We start from the raw sequence: 18,560 nt of genomic DNA on the forward strand, positions 1-18,560 counted from the left end.
CTTTCCCTTGGTGCACACTTAGTTCGCTTGTGGTCTGATAACTTATTGTTAATCCTTGCGGCACAAATAGCCTAGACCGATTTGATCAAGGCTAAGGATGAACTCTGGTCCGGTGCGTGCACAAACTTGCAATTGGGACACGACAAGGCGACCTTGGTCATCATCACCAGCATGTGGCAACGCATGCACACCGTCGCCACCATCTCTTCTATCTCCTCCTCCGTTGTCCTCTTTACCTCGTCTTCTTCTTTCTCTTCTCCTTTGGAGACACAACCCGTCTCCGACTGGGTGCTTGACAAGTTGAGCTCAAGGTCAAGGTTCAAGCTCACCTTCATTGCTCTAGGGTCGACCTCTGACTGTAAATACATAATGAATTTAGCAAAATGACATCGATTGACATCCAAAGCTTCTACGACTCACCTTGATTTCTGGGTGAGCATCGAGGAGGTTAAGCTCCATGACACCTCCCTTTTCCTCCTCTCTAGCTTTCTTTGCCGACTTGCATGCCTCCACGGCCGGCGACTTCCTTTTCCTCGTCACCATGCGGCTCTCGAGCTCCACGCACGGCTTCTCCTCTTCCTCCTCCGCGGGGGAGATGGCTGTTTGCAAGGACACCATGGGCAATGTAACAGTCCAGGAGAAGTGAGAGAACTAGTTCTTGTTCAGGGGAGGATATGCTTTTGAGTTACTTATAAAGGCTCCAAATGGGAGTAAGAATGTAGTTAGAGGATGCCACATACAAAAGGAGGAGACTGGATTGCCAACATGATATATCCTTGATTTACTTACTTTTTTATGTGGATATGTTTTTACTGACAATCAGAAAAACAAAAAAGAAGTTTTTACTGAAAATCAGAAAAACAAAAAGGAGAAGAGGAATGAAATGGATTTGATGCAACAAATGCGAAATGAATTAGTTGGTGAGGGAGGAGTGCAGTTGAGGGATATGAATGCATGGTATGGTGGTTCCTCCTTATTAACTCTCCAGCTTCCACATTTGAGTCACCAGATGAACTCAAATTTAAAGCAGCCACCACCTTTTTAGTTCTCCTATTTAATTCTATTAATTAAAAAAAAATCCTTGTTGGTTAAAAAAAATATCCTTGTTGATCAAAAAAAAAAAAAAAATCCTTCTCTAAAATATAGTCCTCGAGTTTTGTTGTTTTGGTGAAAGCATGAACTAAACTTTAAAAAACAAAAAAAAATATAATATATATATATATATATAACACCATATGTCCAACTTACGTTGATTAATTCTGGATGATCATTTTGATCCCATAGAAATTTCTTATTGACCATTAAATCGAGAAGCGCTTAGTCAATCGTCCAATAAAAAAAAAATTATCCATTAATACATCAAAATTCAGACTTAATAGATATTTAGAAACCGATAAGGTGCGAATGCTCTGCCGGTGTACCATTCATTATCTCGGGACTACATTGAGCAATTTATTTTTTATTTTTTATTTTTTAATAGAAGATTGTATAGCTTATTGGTTGGATAAGAAATATATGAAGAACGTAGAAAAAAGCATTTTTAAAAATTTTCTAAAGAGTACGCGCTTTGATTTTTATCAAAGCATCTAATTTTTCATAATATTTTTTTCATCTATTTTTGCCTTAAATTAAGGTAAAATTTGATTTTCCTTATTTAAATCAAAACCGAACTGAACTAAATTAAGAAAAATAAATAAAAATTTAATTATTTCATCAAAAATAAATCAGGCAAAAGTTATTGTTGATTTTAAAAAAATACATAAGTTATACCTTCTAAATCTATCCATATTTTTTTTTATAGCTTTAATAAAAAAATTAAAAATACAAAAAGTGTTAATAATTTTTTTTTAAAATGATTTTTATTATTTAATATCTAACTATAAGAAAATAAAGAAAAGTTAAATAAAATTAATAAAGTAACATTTTAATTATTTTAGGAAGGACTTTAATATGACAATAATTGACAACTTTAATTATGGAACAAATTTGATTCGGTTTAAATAAAGAAATATTTTTTTTACTTTATTTATGACTGAAATAGATGGAAAGGGTATTCTAAAATTAATTTGTTTACGTTAATTTATGATTGAAATAGACAGAAAGGGTATTCTAAAAATTAGGTGCGCCCTTCCATACAAATTAAAATGTTCTTTTGAGAAAATATAATAAATCCATATATATATATACACACACACGCACCCCTTAGCATTAGTGTTATTTTTTTTAAAAAAAAAAATTACTTCATTTAGCTTAAATATATCTTAATACATAAATCCGAAAAAAAAAATTTAATACTCACAAGGGTCATTTGCAGTTTAACATTTATATATGTATATATACACACACCAGCCTCCATTAAATTGTATTGAATTCTCTAAATTAATGAGTGTATTTAAGTAGAGTAGATACTAGTTAAATGGAGGCTCATTAGCTCTAAATGAGAACCACTGGTCTTGCTTAAATGCCAACACCCACCAATATTGGAGCTTCTTCAATTCAGTGCACTTCCCTATTCAAAATTCAAATCAATTAATTCGATCTATAATTAAAAATGTTAAATCTATCTACTCAAAATTGGCTGACCAATTGAATTGCAATGCATACTTATAATTAATATATAGAGATGATATTAATATAATATCTTTAGTAATGATTTACAAAATAAATTCTAGTTGATCAAATTCTAACTATCTAGTTAATCACTTGGCAAGATAAAAAATAGAGAGCCATAAGAAGTTGTACAAATTGCGAGAGTGTGAGGTCATCGACTGAACTTCAATATCACCATTGATCAAACTCTTCAATGTGACCCTTCGAAACCTATGACTACTTTGTTGATGAGAAGTGTTTAGGATGAGTATAATCATCTTTTATTATAAATTATATTGATGTCTTTAGAAAAAAAAGAGATAAATCTTTAAATTTCTTTATTTTTTCAATAAAAAAACGATGGACAAAAGTTATAATTAATTAAAAGTATAATGAAGAAATACAAATTATCTTAATATTCGATTCAGATCTATCTATATATTTATAATTATTTATTTAGATAACTTGGATTGAATGAAGTTTAATATTAAAAATTTATTAAAAAAAGAAGATAAAAGATAGTTTCATTATTAATGATGTACAGTTGATTTAAAAAGTTAAGACGCATAGGAGAATTAAAAAATAAGGAATTTAGTTTCATAAAATGAATTTTAAGGAATTCTTTAGTGTTTGTATGGTAAGAATTAAAAATATTTATAGTCCATATCTACCACAAATAAGTTAATTTTTCAAGATTTTATATTTGGTATAAAACAATTTCCATATTAGACAATATGTTTTTTTGACTATTTTAATTTGTCATGTACCATGAATACTCTTCCTTCGTATCGATTATCTATTGAGGGAGCGACACTGATGTTCTTCAGACTTCAGAGGAGCTCTGCTTGTTCCTGAGCTGCGAACAGAGCAACAAGTAAAGCTCTTTGCCCTCTCCGATCGTCCTCGGCAACTGTAAGTTGTAGATTGAACATGAGGGGCTATGCATCTCAATCTTCCTAACATCGAGCAGCAATTGTGAAGGTTTTCTTTGAAACCTACTCAATAGTGTTCATTGGCTTTCATATCTAAATTGGAGAGAACAAACAGTCGCAGTGAAGAAAAGCAAACAAATAGTTGTAGGAAAAAGAGACAAGCCAGAAATTATGATTAAAATAAGCAGGAGACATTCAGACTTTAGAATTATGATTTAAGATCCACCATCACACTTCACAACGAAAACACGCGAGTCATTATTATTGTTATATATATTAGAAGCCCTATAAATTGAGCTCTTGCCTTGAGAGGCACTACTCTCACTGTTGCCTGAGAGGAGGAGATGACGACCAAGGCATAGACACGAAAAACCAGCTAAAGAGACACCTTTCTGAACTTTTCTTTGATCACTTTCCCCTCGCTCTCTATATGCTTTGTTTCACTTGTACTCCAGGTTCATGTTGTTCTCAGGAGCCAGGCCAACGCAAGCCCTGAGTATGTTCTCCAGCATGGCCCTCTGCTTCGCCAGAGCATTCACCACCGGTGTGCTGGGAGGAACCTGTTTTAGCCATAACACGAAGTTAAAGAATGATGCAGCTTCCTAATGTTGAAGATTCGTGTCATAAAGAAAGGAATATTGTTCACACAACACAAAAACACAAAAAAAGGCATCTTCGCTAGGACGAAATAAAGCCACACAGTCATGCCACCTCATCTTGACTATATGAAAGCTAACACCAATAATAAAAAATGGTTAAAGCAAGACATTTAACATTGAAGCTGGTTCCAGATCATCAGAAATAAGCAACAATATTTATGTGCATTGTTTATTCTATGACATTGATACTGCGTGCTTGATAAAATTATCAGAGAATAATCTGATTTCTTCAGAAAAGGAGTTAGAGTTGATTTTTGAGAAGTTGGCTTCCAACTGTAAAGAGAATATATGCATCTTCATGGAATTCTTCATTGTACGTCAACTTTTGGACAATCAAAGCATGAGAACTAATTGCTTGACTAATTCACACTATAAAAGTGAGTGCAAACAGTTAATTATAAATTTTACTTACAAGTGGAGCTTTGGTAAGGTAACTGAGGATTGCAGAGACTGGATGGAAAGAGTGGAATTTGCCCTGCAAAACAAGAAGAAAAAAAATCAACACTCACAGCTTTGCTTAAAAAGCTACCAAATGAGAAATAATGTCAATAACGTACTTCTCCCTCCTCCTTAAGCTGAATCCTAGTACTCAGTTCAGCAAGCAAGACAAGATCCAAAATTATGGGAGCTGCCAACAGGGAATCCTCGCAGGTGTTGTGAAGAACTATAGTGCTCCTTCCACCCATGAATATCTCGGACGTGTATTCGTCCATAGCCCTCTTGCTGTCACCAACATATGGTACATACTGCAATAGAGCAAAGGATGGGTTTTGTAGTGTAGTCCAATAAATAATCAAAGGGATCTGTGCATTGAAACCTACCTTGATGACAATGACATGATCAGGGTGCTCCCCGGGCTCATAAAGGATGCCATTACTGGAGACCATGTCGTCAACGACATTGCTCTTTGAGATCTCCTTGGATCGGAAGGTTTGTGGGGCAGATAGGTTCATCCCATCATTATTTCCCAGATGGTTGTAGCTAACAATAGATGTTGGCTATTTGTAACATTCAATGTAAGATACATTAAACTAATTAGGTTTGGAATGAATACAAATATAGTAAAAAAAACTCTTGATACCTTGATTCCTGCCCCGACCAAAAATTCAACTAAGACAGATTTCATTTTGGTCTGCCCACTCTTGAAGTCATCTCCTCCTATAAGACTGTTTCTTTGAATGGCCATCTCAATGAGCCCTGCACACATATAAGAGAAGACTGAGGTATTCTAAATATCAGTAGCTAAAGTTTCAGAACACACTTTGCTCAAGCACCGTACCAGGCACAAAGGTATTTTGTGGACTCCCGTTAATGTAAGGAACATTCTCCAGAACACACGCTATACCATACAATGTGGAAGGAGATATCTCGGTTTCATTCTTCTCAAGTGAGGCCATGAGATTCTCCATGGTGTCGTTCAGACCAACAATCACGTTGCTATACCTCTCTGTGTTGGCTGTCCACAGCACAACCACTTTATCCACCTGAGTCTGCTCCTTAAATTCCCTGACAACCAATGATAAAATTATTAGTAACGCCTAAGTTACACCATTAAACCCAAACAAACATCAATCAGATAATCTGAACTTATTCCTCGAATTCTAATTGCTCAGAAATGAGATTGGAACACGAAGGTAGGAGATCACCTTATATCCTTGATGATTTGTTGGACTTGCTCCGACTTGGTTCCCTTGATGACATTGTTGGCCCGGGCACCTTGGTTTGCCGCAACAAAGTCGGGTTCGAAGATTCCAGGCAAGGGGACCATGGACTCCATGTAGGGCCTAAGCTGCTTCTGCAGGTCTATGTCCAGGACCTTGGCTCTGCCCATGGCATCTGCCATGTTCATGTTACTAATATCCCATCCACCGAACACTATATCATCTGGATTAACCTAACAAATTCAATGAAAAAGCAAATTTCTATCACACACAATTCCCACCAGGTCATGGTTCTGAAATTTGATGATAGAAATTCGGAAAAACTAATTTCACAAAAGAACCTCAATTTTTTTTTTCTTGGATAGGAAAGGGCGTTGAAAAGGTGAGACAAGCAAAGAAGAGTTTGTTTTTTTTTACCATAGGAAGGAGACTCTTGAAAGGGGCATAGATTTCCTCCCCATTGTAGGAGCCAACCCTGATGGTAGAAGCCTGGGTCAGCGATCCAAAATAGTCGGCCTGCTGCACCTTGTCCTTGGTTACCCAAGAGATGCCCCTATCCATCAAAACAAGTCCTCCGAATTAAATAAAAAACTAATTTGTACAATAATTTGAACATAAAGCAACATTAGCATTCTAATAATCGACAATAACAACAAAACATTCACAAACTTTTTGGCGAAATCTTACTCTCGGTTGGCGATAACTCCGGCGGTGAGGGTAGAACCGTTGTTCCCACCCCATCCCACGAGCATCACACTACAATCCACAACAGAACGAAATCGTTTTTCACCGTTAGGCGAATCAAAACGGAACTCAAGCAAGCGGAAAGGAAGAAGGGATACCCGAGCTTGGGGACGCGGGTTTGGGTCTTGAAGTCGTATCGGACTCTCTTGGGGCGTACGATCCATTGGTAAGCACCGTCCCGGCTCTCGTGCACCAGATCCGTCGTCTCGTAGTGGTACACCGCCTCGATCTCCTCCTCCCCATACCTCACGTTGGGGCTCTCCACTCTAAACTTCTCCACAAACATCTTCCCAATCTGATCAGCGAAGCAGCCGCTTCCTCCTCCTCCTTCTCCTCCGTCCTTTTGGGGCTCCTCCGCTTCGTAGGTCTCGCAACGATCCCTCGCAGCCAGTATTTATAGAGAGACGACACTCGCGACGTGGACGAGTTTCACTGGTCGGGGAGACTCACGGCGAAAGGAGGCCGCTCGCATAGAACCTCTCTGTACGGAGCACATCCCGGCGGGGCGCGTAGGTTATAGTATGCGGGAGATCTGAGTCCCGCGCGCGGCATCGCGGCATCCGGAAACCGCCACGTGGGTGACGAAGCGCCCGGAAAAGTCCAGTCTGACGGAGCTGACGCCGTTAACATTGACGCCGTTATTCCGACAGAAGTAGTACCGCCAGCGGATCACATGCAACACACGTGCCGCAAGAGGACCACCTCCGACCTCCATCTGCCGCTTTCATGCATTAATAAATTGAATCGTACTTTTCCATAATCTTTTTTAGATTTATAAATAATGAGAAAAATATCAACTCGTCACATCTAAAATTAAATTAAATAGATTTTTTTTTGAGGCCATATCATATCAGTGAGCCCACAGCCGTAGAGTTCCTTTTTAAGCTTTACAGCCTCATGAAATGGAGGGTATGTGGAGCCAACATGCGTGTCCCATGCACGGCCCCAAGTGTGCCCCTCAAAGCTCTTCGACTGTTTGCTTACTTCCAAGTGCGAGTCCATCTCGCTTTGCCTTTTTGCTATTTTTTTTCTTATTTTTTGGGGGGGAACCTCCTCTGTTGCCAACAGAGATTTTTATGCCATGGCATCACGGCCCCTGTTGCAGTGGCAACGTGTGCTCATGTTGACAATTTGTGTCTCTGTCACAATGATCGCTCTTAGACTCAACTGATGAGATTACTTTCATGAGTTGGGATTGTGTTTTGTACTCTAAAGAGGCGCTGAGCAAAGTCAATCAATCAAACAAGAACAATTGGCAACAAAGTAGTAGCTTGCATACGATGGCAATATAGATTACTTATGAAAGATCTAGAAATTGGTAATAGTGATGTTAGACAACAATTAAGCATGCCTAATTGTTTAGGAAAAAAAAGAGATTAATTAAATTGGATAAGAATCTAGGCGATCGGTCCGATGGCCTATGATCTCATAAAAAATTTTCTATCATCCATCAAGATAAATCAAGATGTACTAGCGACGGACGACCTAAAAGTCCAACATCCCTTAGTTATAAGTCTCCTTTAGAGTAACAATGCCTAATTGTTTCAGGAAACATAGGATCAAGGTTGAACAAGAAACAATCAATTAACTCCATTATGTGACTCCCAAAAAGAACAAAATTCAAACTGAATTTCATCTACACTCGGTGGATGGAAGTAAAATATAATCGACAACTTTTACCACTCCAGATATGCAACAGCATTTGTGTCAAAACTACATAGTTTTCTTGGAAGGTTTTGAAAACTCACATCTATTAGTTATAATTTTCCTTTTAAATACTAGGTATAAGAGATGTTACCAAAAGATTCAAACTAAGGATGAAATTCGACTTTTACTTTTCCAAAGATGGAAAGGAGAAGGAAAAGAATTGATGTTGGAAAAAAATCCATAGGGAAAGGTAAGAGAAAGGAAAAAAAGAAAAGAAATGAATTCGGAGATAGAAAAGAAAAATATCTACGGAAGGAAGGGAAAGATGGAAAAGAAAAAAAAAAATGAAAAGAGAATCGTATTACCTCCAACCGTGACAATCCCCGCTTCTTCACAAATGATGAACGAGTCAATCCGCCAACACCCATCTTGGATCCCTCCTCTCATGGGCCAACAAGGCACACTGGTCCATGGGCGGGCAGACTGAATGGACCGGGCAGAGCTTCAGTGGCCATCGCCTCCAGGGCTGCATTGAGGGCTCCATCAAGGGGACCGAATCCTCTGATTCTCTTGTCCTGAAGATGTCGTGGCAGACTGCCTCTTCTCCTCTCATCATGCCAACAAAGCAGACGATCTCGAAGCCTAGAGCCGTTGCGGGCAAAGATCTTTCATGCCTCGACTCTAACCCATCGGAGAGAAACGAGGGAGAGGTGGCGATCGAGAAGCCTCAGAAGGATAGCAACGCCGGGAGCGATGTTCAGTTCTCTACCAAACCTACCGAGAAGAAGAGGAAGAGGGTGAGGAGGCTTGGGGACGAGTTCGATAGGATCACGACGAAGTTGTTGAAGATCATAAGCGACCTCACGTTCACCCTGGGGGGACTCCATGAACACCTCCTCTTTGCTCCCTGTTGAGAGACTTCCATTAGGCGAGGCTCTCCATCTGGAGGACACCATCCACAACCGTCACCTCAGTACATAGTGATCCCTCCTCTCGTGGGCCAACGAGGTGCATTGATTCATGGGCGGTCTGAGCTTCAGTCGCCATCGCCACAAGGGTTGCGTTGAGGGCTACATCAAGAAGCTCCTCGCTAAGCAAGAGAAGATCCCGTGATGAACTGCTGCCTCTTCTCCTCCCACCATGCCAACAAAGCCAACGATCTCAAAGCTCGGAGCTGCTGCAGGCAAGATCTTTCACCCATCAAAGAGAAACGAAGGAGAGGTGGCAATCGAGAAGCCTCGGAAGGATAGCAACGCCAAGAGTGGTGTTCAATCCTCTATCAGACCTACCGAGAAGAAGAGGAAGAGGGTGAGGAGGGTTGGGAAAGAGTTCGATAGGATCGCGACAGAGTTGCTGAAGATCGTGTGCAACCTCGCATTCACCCACCGGGGACCCCAGGAACACCTCCTCTTGCTCCTTGTGATCCCACCATACCCTGTGTTGTTTCTTCGGATCGTTCCACATGTCATAGGAGCGCCTTCGCTTCCTTCTCTCATTGACAATGTGGGATTGAGGCCAGAAAGAGAGAGAGAGAGAGAGAGAGAGAGGGAGAGAGGACGGGAACTAGACAACGATGGTTGCAAGGGTTTACGGTGAGGTGTGTGGAAATTTGGTTTTGAAGGCAACGTTGGAGGGAGGCAGGAAATCATTTTCCACCAGATTTAAGCGAAAGAAAAACTGATCAAAAATCAATTGATGGACGGATTTATAAATCCGTCTATCTCAAACAAAAAGGATAGATTTCTGAATCCGTCTATCAATTAGGTAAACAAAACAAAAGAAAATAATCCTTCCTTTTTCTCAAGTCAATAAGGGAAAATCTTTCCACCGCGAAAATCTTTCCACGGTTTTTATTTCCCTCCTCCCAAATAACAAAGCCTTAGGTTGACATATTTTTAAATTTTTCGACTGACTATTGGAACCAGCATTTATATCTTAAGCTGACCAAACAAAACTCTTAGTTCAGTCACCTCGAGTTATCTATCAAAAAGAATAGATTGATCTTACAATTTATAAGTTGACTGCTTAGACTACCATCCTTAGGAGGACCTTCCAATTCCCTCTAGTCAACTAACCTTTAGGTTGACCTATAAAATTTGTAGATTTCCCTACCTAAAAAAAGTTAACTTTCAAGTACCTGTCAATCCTGCTTAACCACATAAAAGATCCTAGTCAACCAACCTATTTAGAGATTCAGGCTCTTAGAATCTCTCTTTAATTGACCCATAGGTTTACTTTCATCTCGGTGGCTAGGCATCTAGTTAAGCACTACCGAAAACCTAGTGTCTTCCGGTCTAACAACATGCTTAATGGTGATCCTCAAGGTTGAAACATGGTCCATCCATTGAGACCAAGCTTCTTCTTCTCTTAATTTAGTCAGAGCAAAATTGCACTCTTATAGTTGAATCAAATACAAACGTCTAATTTACAGCATTTGACAATTATCAAAGCATTGTAGTTAAATGCCAACAGCACGAAGGAGAAACCAATTTCTCAAACTAATAATCTAGCCTAGGTGTTATGCGAATTCAATGTGCTACATTAGCTTAAGTTATAAAGAACAAGATAGAGCATAAAGCTGCAAGTGATTGCATAAGATAGAACCTTTCAAATAGGGAAACTATTTGTCTATACCACAATCCATTAAAGAAAAAGTGTGCCATAAGTAGACGCTTATATAATCGAGCACATTTATAACTCAAATGTAATGACACATTATATGATTCATTGCTACATGTCAAGGAGAGTGATTTCACCAACACTAGTTGGTTTTCAGCAATGCCTACATGGTAAATTAATTTAGTCGTAACAAATGTTCTGAACCATGTGGTGAATGGCAAGATTATTAAAAACTAAAAAAAGCAAAATTACTAATATGATAAATAAAATATAAACCGTTGAGAGTAGAAACCGAATCTTAATATTTACAAAAGTTAGAAGAATAGAATAAAGAAATTCCAAAAAGAAATTTATAGGCAAAATCAGGGGTAGTATGAAGAACAAAATCATTCACGATAAGTATCAAGCCGGTCATCTAAGAATATTAAAAATAAAACTTTCTAGATCACAAAATAAAAGGAAAAGGAAAAAAAAAAGAAAATCATATAAATATATTCACAGATATAGAAATGTACCAAATGCTTAAGATAGAGTATATTTAAATTTAACAAAATAGACGACATTGAAAATGAGGAAATCATCAAAAGTTTCATGGAAGTTACAATTTAGAACAGATAGAACTTGAGACACAAAGCATAAAAGTTTCAATGGAAGACCTGGCCATTTAGGCACCGACATTAGTCTTTTCAGAACAACCTCCTTCGGGTCAACATTTCGTCTTGCATCTGCAAATATAAGGTCTCAGGAGGATTAACAAAAAAAAATTCAACATTTGGTTGTCAGGTATCTGCGAATTTTGTTGAACTGTGGATATTGTATATGCAGGAAAATTTTAGCTTAGTTGCTAGTATATGCTCTCTCCAGCATCAAAATAACTTAAAAAAGAAAAAAAAAATACCTGACCACCAAGTGAAAAGAAATTCCAATAATGGCAGGTCAAATTACAAAACATGAAGGAAGAAGAGTATCAAAAAAACTTAAAAAGAGTAAATACCTGATGATCAAGTAAAAAAGCAATTCAAATGATGACAGATCAAATTACAAAAATGAAAGAAGAAAAGCATCAAAAGAACTTAAAGAGAATAAATAATTGATGATCAAGTAAAAATGTAATTCAAATGATGACAGGTCAAATTACAAAACATGAAGGAAGAAGAGCATCGAAAGAACTTAAAAGAATAAATACCTGACAACCAAGTAAAAAAGTAATTCAAATAATGACAGGTCAAAACAAAAACATCCAACAAGAAGCAGAAATAAAAAAAAAAAATCAAATATCAGTGTGGACTATGCATAATGCATATCAACCACCCAACATCGTACAAAATTATATCTGTGACAACTTGAAGAGAAGAAATTGTGACCGGAATGGAATATCAAGTTACCTAAAATTGTTCCAAAACATTTGGACGTACATTATTTCATTCAGAGCCAAAAACTAGTATCTACTATAGGTCTTTAATTGTTAGAGAAACATAATCACTGCAGCATATGCTCATCCACCAAGGTTCATCTCATCAATTGCTCATCATCGAAACTGAATTAAAATATGAGAATGGACAGACTAGCATGAGAAAAAATTAGATCAACCTCTCTGAAGAACAAGTAACTTACCCTATTATTGCTTATATTACTAATTCTTTCAAGTAAACAAGATTAACAGGATCTATATCACTCAAAACAAAGACAAACTAAAAGATATTTTAATTCTCGATACTGACAAAGGTTATTAATGTGTTGATAAAGATGGGATATAAAGGAAAAAAATCATCATCCAAACAACCTGCAGATGATTGTTTGAAGAAGTGGTTTGAACCAAATCCACTGAAGAATATGATCATCTCAGGGACTTTAACTAAAAGACGTGTGTTATTATTCAATACTCACAATAATTATTAGTGTTTTGATAAAGATGAGATATAAGGGAAAAAACGATTCATCACCCTAACAACCTGCAGATGATTGTTTGAAGCAGTAGTTTGGACCAAATCCACCAAAAATATAATCATATCAGGAATTTGCATATGAAACATTCTCAAAATCACTATAGAGCTCATTGTACAACTATTTTTCGGGCCAGAGTACATGAATCTCACAAATGTTTCTTAATTCCAATGAATAGCAAATAATAATTAGTGCATGATATAGTTTGTAAATGGATGAAATAGGTGATTACTAGCTAATATTCAAGTGATATTATCACAGAACATTATTATTCAATTGAAAAGAGAACAAACTAAGAGATAAATTGGGGACCAAATACAATAACAACCAAACCTTATCCCACTAAGGGGGGTCTGCTAAATTAGGGACAAATAGAGAAAAAAAAATGGAAGACATACTCAGGCTTGGTTTGGCATTGCACTTGACTATCAAAGGTGCAATACTTTTTAGTTGAAGTAGATTGTGTGAAAATAATTCATTGTTTGGCAACTTATATCTCAAAATTACATTGCAAAGCAATTACACAACCTAAAAGTTGGCTTTATGTAAAACAAAGATAAGACAACAAATAATTAGAATTTAATTAAAAAAAATTAAAAAATTAAAAAAATAATTTACATTTTAATATTAAATTAATTAGATACACCCCCTATCTAATATATACATTATCATTGTCTTTTTTACACATGCATTTCTAGGAGTTGTATATTCACAGTTTTTTATTATCCTAATTATTTGCATCCTAACCCCTCAAATGAGCTGTATTCTAGGGCCTCGCAAGTATTAAGTTAGTAAGTCTACTAAATAATCATTAAAACAAATGAATGAAGTCATAGTCTCCTAGGTAAAATCAAATACTACGTTGGAAGCAATACAAACAGCAACCTAGTAAGTCAACTATATAGGAGCATTACCCAACTCAATTATCTAAGTGTTTAAATCAAATAAGCTCACATATAGCCAAATCCATCTTTGAATTCTTACTCTACACATGACCTAGCTACAATTACTTATTCCTTGCTCTTCCAAGATATTGAATTACCTTAAGAGAATACAATAACTAGATTTAAACAGCCATTAATCCATCGGACAGCTTGCCGGATCCACATCAATATACCTTGTAACCAAAAAATGTACATAATCACAAAATTAAAAAAAAAAAAAAAATAGATATCCTAGTGCATAGTTAGAATATCACAAAATCTTCAAACTACCTACCAATGCTTGTAGCATGGAGAAATTGAGTAATCACACTTCGAGCGAAATGAGATCCATGGAATTAAGGTGATTAAACTTTTCATCAAGGCTCTTATGCTATTGAGGATAACATAACAACTTCCCCTATCTAGGCATCATTTAATATAGAGATAAAATGGAACTATAGTTGGCTTACTCCTACAATACTAGCCTCCCCAAGCATGTCAATCATATACAAGAATGTCAAGCATATATTTTAGTAGAGAGACAAATCTCCTGTGTGACCAGCAACTTCTATGCTCAGGAACTAATCAAGGTTGCCAAAATCATTAGGCTTTGCTTCCTACAAAAGTAGCAATCAGCTTAGGCATTGTAAAATAACTTTTGTCAGACTGTCTCCTTGAAGGGAAAGAAAGAGGAAGGGAAGCTTAAATTTTTCAAACCTTTATTTGCTAAAGACGCACTCAAAAAAACGAAGATTTGAAAAAAGAATTACTTTTTTAACTTGTTGAGATCAAATTTGAATTAATTGCATGCTATATTGAGTTTTGTGCCCAAATCAGGCAGAAGCAATATAGATTATAAAAAAAATGTAAGCAAAGAGTTCCCTAGTCTTTAACATCCATCCCCTTTTTCTACCAAAGGAGAAGAGGGAAAGTGCCACTGGGAAAAATTTTCTCTCTTCCTTTGTTTCCTTCCTTCATAGGAAACATATTAGTTTGAAAGTAACGTATATATTGAGAATTATTATTTTCTCAATTATCTATATTCGAAAGTAAAGTAAGTAGACATTATTGGTTAACAACAATGGCCAAAGTCAACCTAAAATCTCATGTAAAAGGTTGATTTTTTATGTATTTCAAATATATCAAACTTGGTTTCCACTCACATGTGCTCCATAAGTTTACATGATAGCTGTTGTGGTCATGTAGACAAATGTGTTCAAAAGGAAATATTCAGTTCAGTTTCATAATTCCATTCGTTGCCTGATTAAATTCAAGTGGGAATAGCATTTTTTTATTTCACTAATATGCAGGGAACTAGCCAACCCAATAGCTGGGACGAACATGGTTGATATTTTTATCAGTCAGCAGAATAATGAAAATATGGTTAGCCTCTAATGACCAACAAATCATGAAAAAAAATTGAGCTCTAACAGCATGTAAAATATGCTGGTCATTTCTAAAATCATAATGATTACCAGAGAAGCAAAAAAAAATTAGTAGAACAAACAGATTATAGTAATTTAGAAATCCTCTACATAACCAAACTAAATAGCATACCATAAGCATCAAGGAAATCCTCCAAAAGACCCGCTAGGCCTCATGGATGATGACTGCCCGTAAAAGGCACCTTGATATGACTGTAATCCTTGCAGACCCGCCAATGCCTGAGAACCATAAACGCCTGGAAATGCAAGAGTTCCACTTCCAATGCCTACTACTCCATGTTGACCCTGTGATGCGAGTAATCCAGCTGTGGGGTTCAGAGCTGCTGTAGCAATTGCTGGATTAGGTGCAGCTGCTGCTAATAGAGGGTTTTGTCCAAGCAAAGCATGGTAAGCTGCTGGGTTCTGGTTGTACAGCGCTATGTTCTGTGCAGCTGCCACAGCAGCCAATACAGACGGCGGAGTCGCAGCCAGAGAGGGAGCTGCAATTGTCGGGGTTGAAGCCAGAACAGTGGGATTCGAAGCCAAAACTGCGGGATTGGCAGCAACCGGTACCTTTTCCTTCTGCCCTTGTTCGAAAGCTAGTCGGCAGTTCAGCTGGTGGCCCTCGAACATTTTGTACGGCTCCTCAAGTGCTTTTCTCGCCCCTTCCTGGGTCTTATAGACGAAGATAGCGAAACCCCTTGATTTACCCGTATTAATATCAAAACCAAAAGGACCCCCCTCAATCTCCCCGAACTGGGAGAAGAAGGCCCTGAGACTATCACGCGTGGCTTCGATGTGAACATTGCTGATGTACACCTTCCGTCCAGAGCTGTCACCGACGGAACAAGCAACAACAGGGGGTCCGATGGATGCGAGCTGGCAATGGGTCATGCGGTTTTTGATCTTCTTCTCGGGCTCCTTGAGAGCCTTAACCGCGCTGGCGCGAGTGCGGAATAGAACAAATCCGTAGCCTTTGGTGCGCCCAGTTACCTTATCCACAACCACGTTGCAGTCCTCAATATCGCCGTAGGGCTCGAAGACCTGCAGCAGGGTCTCGCGAGTGGAATCCCAACTGAGACCATGCACGAAGACCTTGCGATGGGAGATGACGCGATCCGCCAAGGCGTTGATGTGCGCGAGGAAGGACGCATCGGCAGCAACAGCGTCGAGGAGGAAGCCGATGAGCTGGTCCTTGTTGTACGACTCGAGAAGGGGCTGGATCTGATCAGGGGAAGAAACTGGAACAGGAGAAGAAGCTGGAACAGGAGAAGAAACTGGAACAGGAGAGTCTTCTTCGCCGCCGCCAAACAGAACGGGGTCCTCCTGGTGCTCAACGCGGTTACCAGGGAGCAAAGCCCGCTGCTGCCGCTGATTCGTTGGCTTTAGCCCAAGCTTACGCCTCTTGTTGCTGCGATTGTTAGAACGATTCTTCTTGGCTCGCGACTTCCCCATGGCGGAGAGATCGACCGGAGATGAGGAACAAGATTAGGGTTAGGGTTTACGCGAGACGGGGGAGGAGGAAGGCAATTCGGACGTCGAGTCAACTCGGACGGGTTTGGTTTTGAAGTTTTGGATGACGAGTCGAGTGAGTCGGCTCACCGGAATCGTCCTGCTCATCAATGTGTATAGGGGCACCTGCGGTTATAGTATGGGATTTATATTATAAAAATTCCATTATAAAACTCACCTCCACTGTAAATATGTCCCAAATATATATATATGATTTATTCTTTTCTCGTGAGGGCAGCAAGGGCCTGCTCTTCTATTTAATTTTTAAAATATATATATATATATATATAATTTATTTATATGTTTTAAAATATTTATTTATTTTTATCAAATTATTATTTCTACATAAATAAATGTATACAATTTAAAATATTAATATAATTATAAATATTAAATTAAACTATTAATTAATATTATATATAGTAAATGAAATTATAAATACAGATAAATGAAAAATAAACATAAATAAATTGATAATGGGATTATAAAAAATTGTTGAAGAGGTTTATGATAGTGAAGAAATTTTTTTTAAAAAAAAAAGTCGGGTTTAACTTTTGATATAGTAGCGATATAGCATAGAGAATTCTACAAAAAGTTTACGACTGTGGATACTCTAATAAATTAAAATATAATTATTGGTGCGGTTAACACTAACAATCTAACTCAAGTTTTGATAAATGATAAAAAAGGTTAAGTTAGTTTCATTGTGATCTAACGCTGTGACCAAGTGTGCAGGAGAAGCCCAGCTAGGTCGACGGACCGATCGGATAGCTGGCACGAAGTCCAGATGGGTCGAAGGGTGGACATTTGGCACGAAGTCCAGACGGGTCGAAGGGTTGACCGAACGTCTAGCAGGTAAGTTAAGGTAAGTCACTGGAAGAAAGTGACTATGAGGACGCGTTCCCGGAAAGGGAACTTAAGCGCCGATCCAACTTAGAACCATTTCGGAACTCTAAGTTGAGATCCTGACTAAATTCCGATCTCAGCTCCAATCTCAGCGAGACGGAATCTAATTACTATTCCTTTTTAAACTATGTTAACACTTTATTTTGCAGGGTAATTTTGCATTTTACCTCGGACTAACGTTTTCTTGCAGGCTGCTGGAAAATAGAGGTTCGGGCGCTCAGAAGGGATCCGGGTGCCCGGAGTGCAAATGTTATCCCCTTATTGCTTCGTCATGTGGAACACTCTGATTGACCGAGCTACGTCACGCTCCAAGCGCCCGGAAGGGATCCGAGGGTCCGGAGCCTCCTATATAAGGAGGGTGAGCCTTGGAGCAAAGTACAATTGACGACAACGTCTTCTAACGCTTGCTCTGCTGTGCTGTGCTCCTGCTGCGAAGCTTCTCCGACAACATGTTGCCTTTCTTCTTCATTCCTTATTGTTGTCGGTATTTCTACTTTAAAAGCATTTGTAATTTCACTTGTAATCATATTTTTTGAACTGTTAGTGGATTGTCCAACGAAAACACTCAAAGAGTGCCGACCTTGGAGTAGGAGTCGACGAAGGCTCCGAACCAAGTAAAAAATTACTTATGTTAACATTGTTCTGTTTTTTATTCTATCTTTCCGCTGCGTACTCGATTTTCTACTCGAATTTCTAAATAGCTATTCACCCCCCCTCCTTTAGCGAACTACTCGATCCAACAAGTGGTATCAGAACAGGTACCGCTCTGATTTGGCGCAACCACCAATCAGACAGAGGGTGAAATTCTTTTGCATTTTTTCGATTTTCAGTTTTACATTATAAATCCAAACTGGTATCGTTACCTTTTTGGAAATCTTTTCATAGTAATTAAGCTGAATTGGTGCAACACCAATTCAGTTTTAGATTCTTTTTAATTTTATTCCGCACTACTAATCCAAGACCAAGTCTTGGGATTCCTCGTTTCTTTATTTATTTGTGT

General features: G+C 38.1%; 3 protein-coding genes across 5 annotated transcripts; all 3 read right to left on the reverse strand.

Moving 5' to 3' along the window:
• Positions 1-26: 26 nt before the first annotated feature.
• Positions 27-948, reverse strand: LOC121971716. Its single transcript, XM_042523117.1, has 2 exons — positions 421-948; positions 27-356 (listed from the first exon to the last, which is right to left on the reverse strand). Exons 1-2 carry the CDS (start codon positions 616-618, stop codon positions 72-74), a joined length of 483 nt encoding a protein of 160 aa, XP_042379051.1. The 5' UTR covers positions 619-948; the 3' UTR covers positions 27-71.
• A 2,715-nt stretch (positions 949-3,663) lies between these two features.
• LOC121971717 (inositol-3-phosphate synthase) lies at positions 3,664-7,011 on the reverse strand. The gene is made up of 10 exons (XM_042523118.1): positions 6,684-7,011; positions 6,529-6,597; positions 6,259-6,394; positions 5,827-6,074; positions 5,460-5,686; positions 5,262-5,377; positions 5,002-5,178; positions 4,738-4,926; positions 4,593-4,655; positions 3,664-4,081 (listed from the first exon to the last, which is right to left on the reverse strand). The coding sequence occupies exons 1-10, from the start codon at positions 6,869-6,871 to the stop codon at positions 3,962-3,964; spliced, it is 1,533 nt and encodes a 510-aa protein (XP_042379052.1). The 5' UTR covers positions 6,872-7,011; the 3' UTR covers positions 3,664-3,961.
• A 4,340-nt stretch (positions 7,012-11,351) lies between these two features.
• LOC121971718 (UBP1-associated protein 2A-like) lies at positions 11,352-16,767 on the reverse strand. Of its 3 annotated transcripts, none has more exons than XM_042523120.1 (2): positions 15,276-16,766; positions 11,352-11,576 (listed from the first exon to the last, which is right to left on the reverse strand). In XM_042523120.1, exon 1 carries the CDS (start codon positions 16,595-16,597, stop codon positions 15,284-15,286), a length of 1,314 nt encoding a protein of 437 aa, XP_042379054.1. In that variant the 5' UTR covers positions 16,598-16,766; the 3' UTR covers positions 11,352-11,576; positions 15,276-15,283. The 3 variants fall into 3 exon arrangements, with proteins under 3 accessions (XP_042379054.1, XP_042379055.1, XP_042379056.1); XM_042523121.1 differs by lacking the exon at positions 11,352-11,576 and adding an exon at positions 12,135-12,388; XM_042523122.1 differs by lacking the exon at positions 11,352-11,576 and adding an exon at positions 13,383-13,912 and having other exon boundaries at positions 15,276-16,767.
• Positions 16,768-18,560: the final 1,793 nt, after the last annotated feature.

The sequence above is a fragment of the Zingiber officinale genome, chromosome 4A (assembly GCF_018446385.1).
Source record: "Zingiber officinale cultivar Zhangliang chromosome 4A, Zo_v1.1, whole genome shotgun sequence".
Taxonomy (NCBI): Eukaryota; Viridiplantae; Streptophyta; class Magnoliopsida; order Zingiberales; family Zingiberaceae; genus Zingiber; species Zingiber officinale.

Coding starts and splice junctions, on each gene's coding strand:
- LOC121971716 (XM_042523117.1), bottom strand. CDS start 618: ATGGTGTCCTTGCAAACAGCCATCTCCCCCGCGGAGGAGGAAGAGGAG. Junction 357..420: donor ATGCTCACCCAGAAATCAAG/GTGAGTCGTAGA, acceptor ATGTATTTACAG/TCAGAGGTCGACCCTAGAGC.
- LOC121971718 (XM_042523120.1), bottom strand. CDS start 16,597: ATGGGGAAGTCGCGAGCCAAGAAGAATCGTTCTAACAATCGCAGCAAC.
- LOC121971717 (XM_042523118.1), bottom strand. CDS start 6,871: ATGTTTGTGGAGAAGTTTAGAGTGGAGAGCCCCAACGTGAGGTATGGG. Junction 6,598..6,683: donor ACCCGCGTCCCCAAGCTCGG/GTATCCCTTCTT, acceptor TGTGGATTGTAG/TGTGATGCTCGTGGGATGGG. Junction 4,082..4,592: donor ACCTTACCAAAGCTCCACTT/GTAAGTAAAATT, acceptor TGGCTAAAACAG/GTTCCTCCCAGCACACCGGT.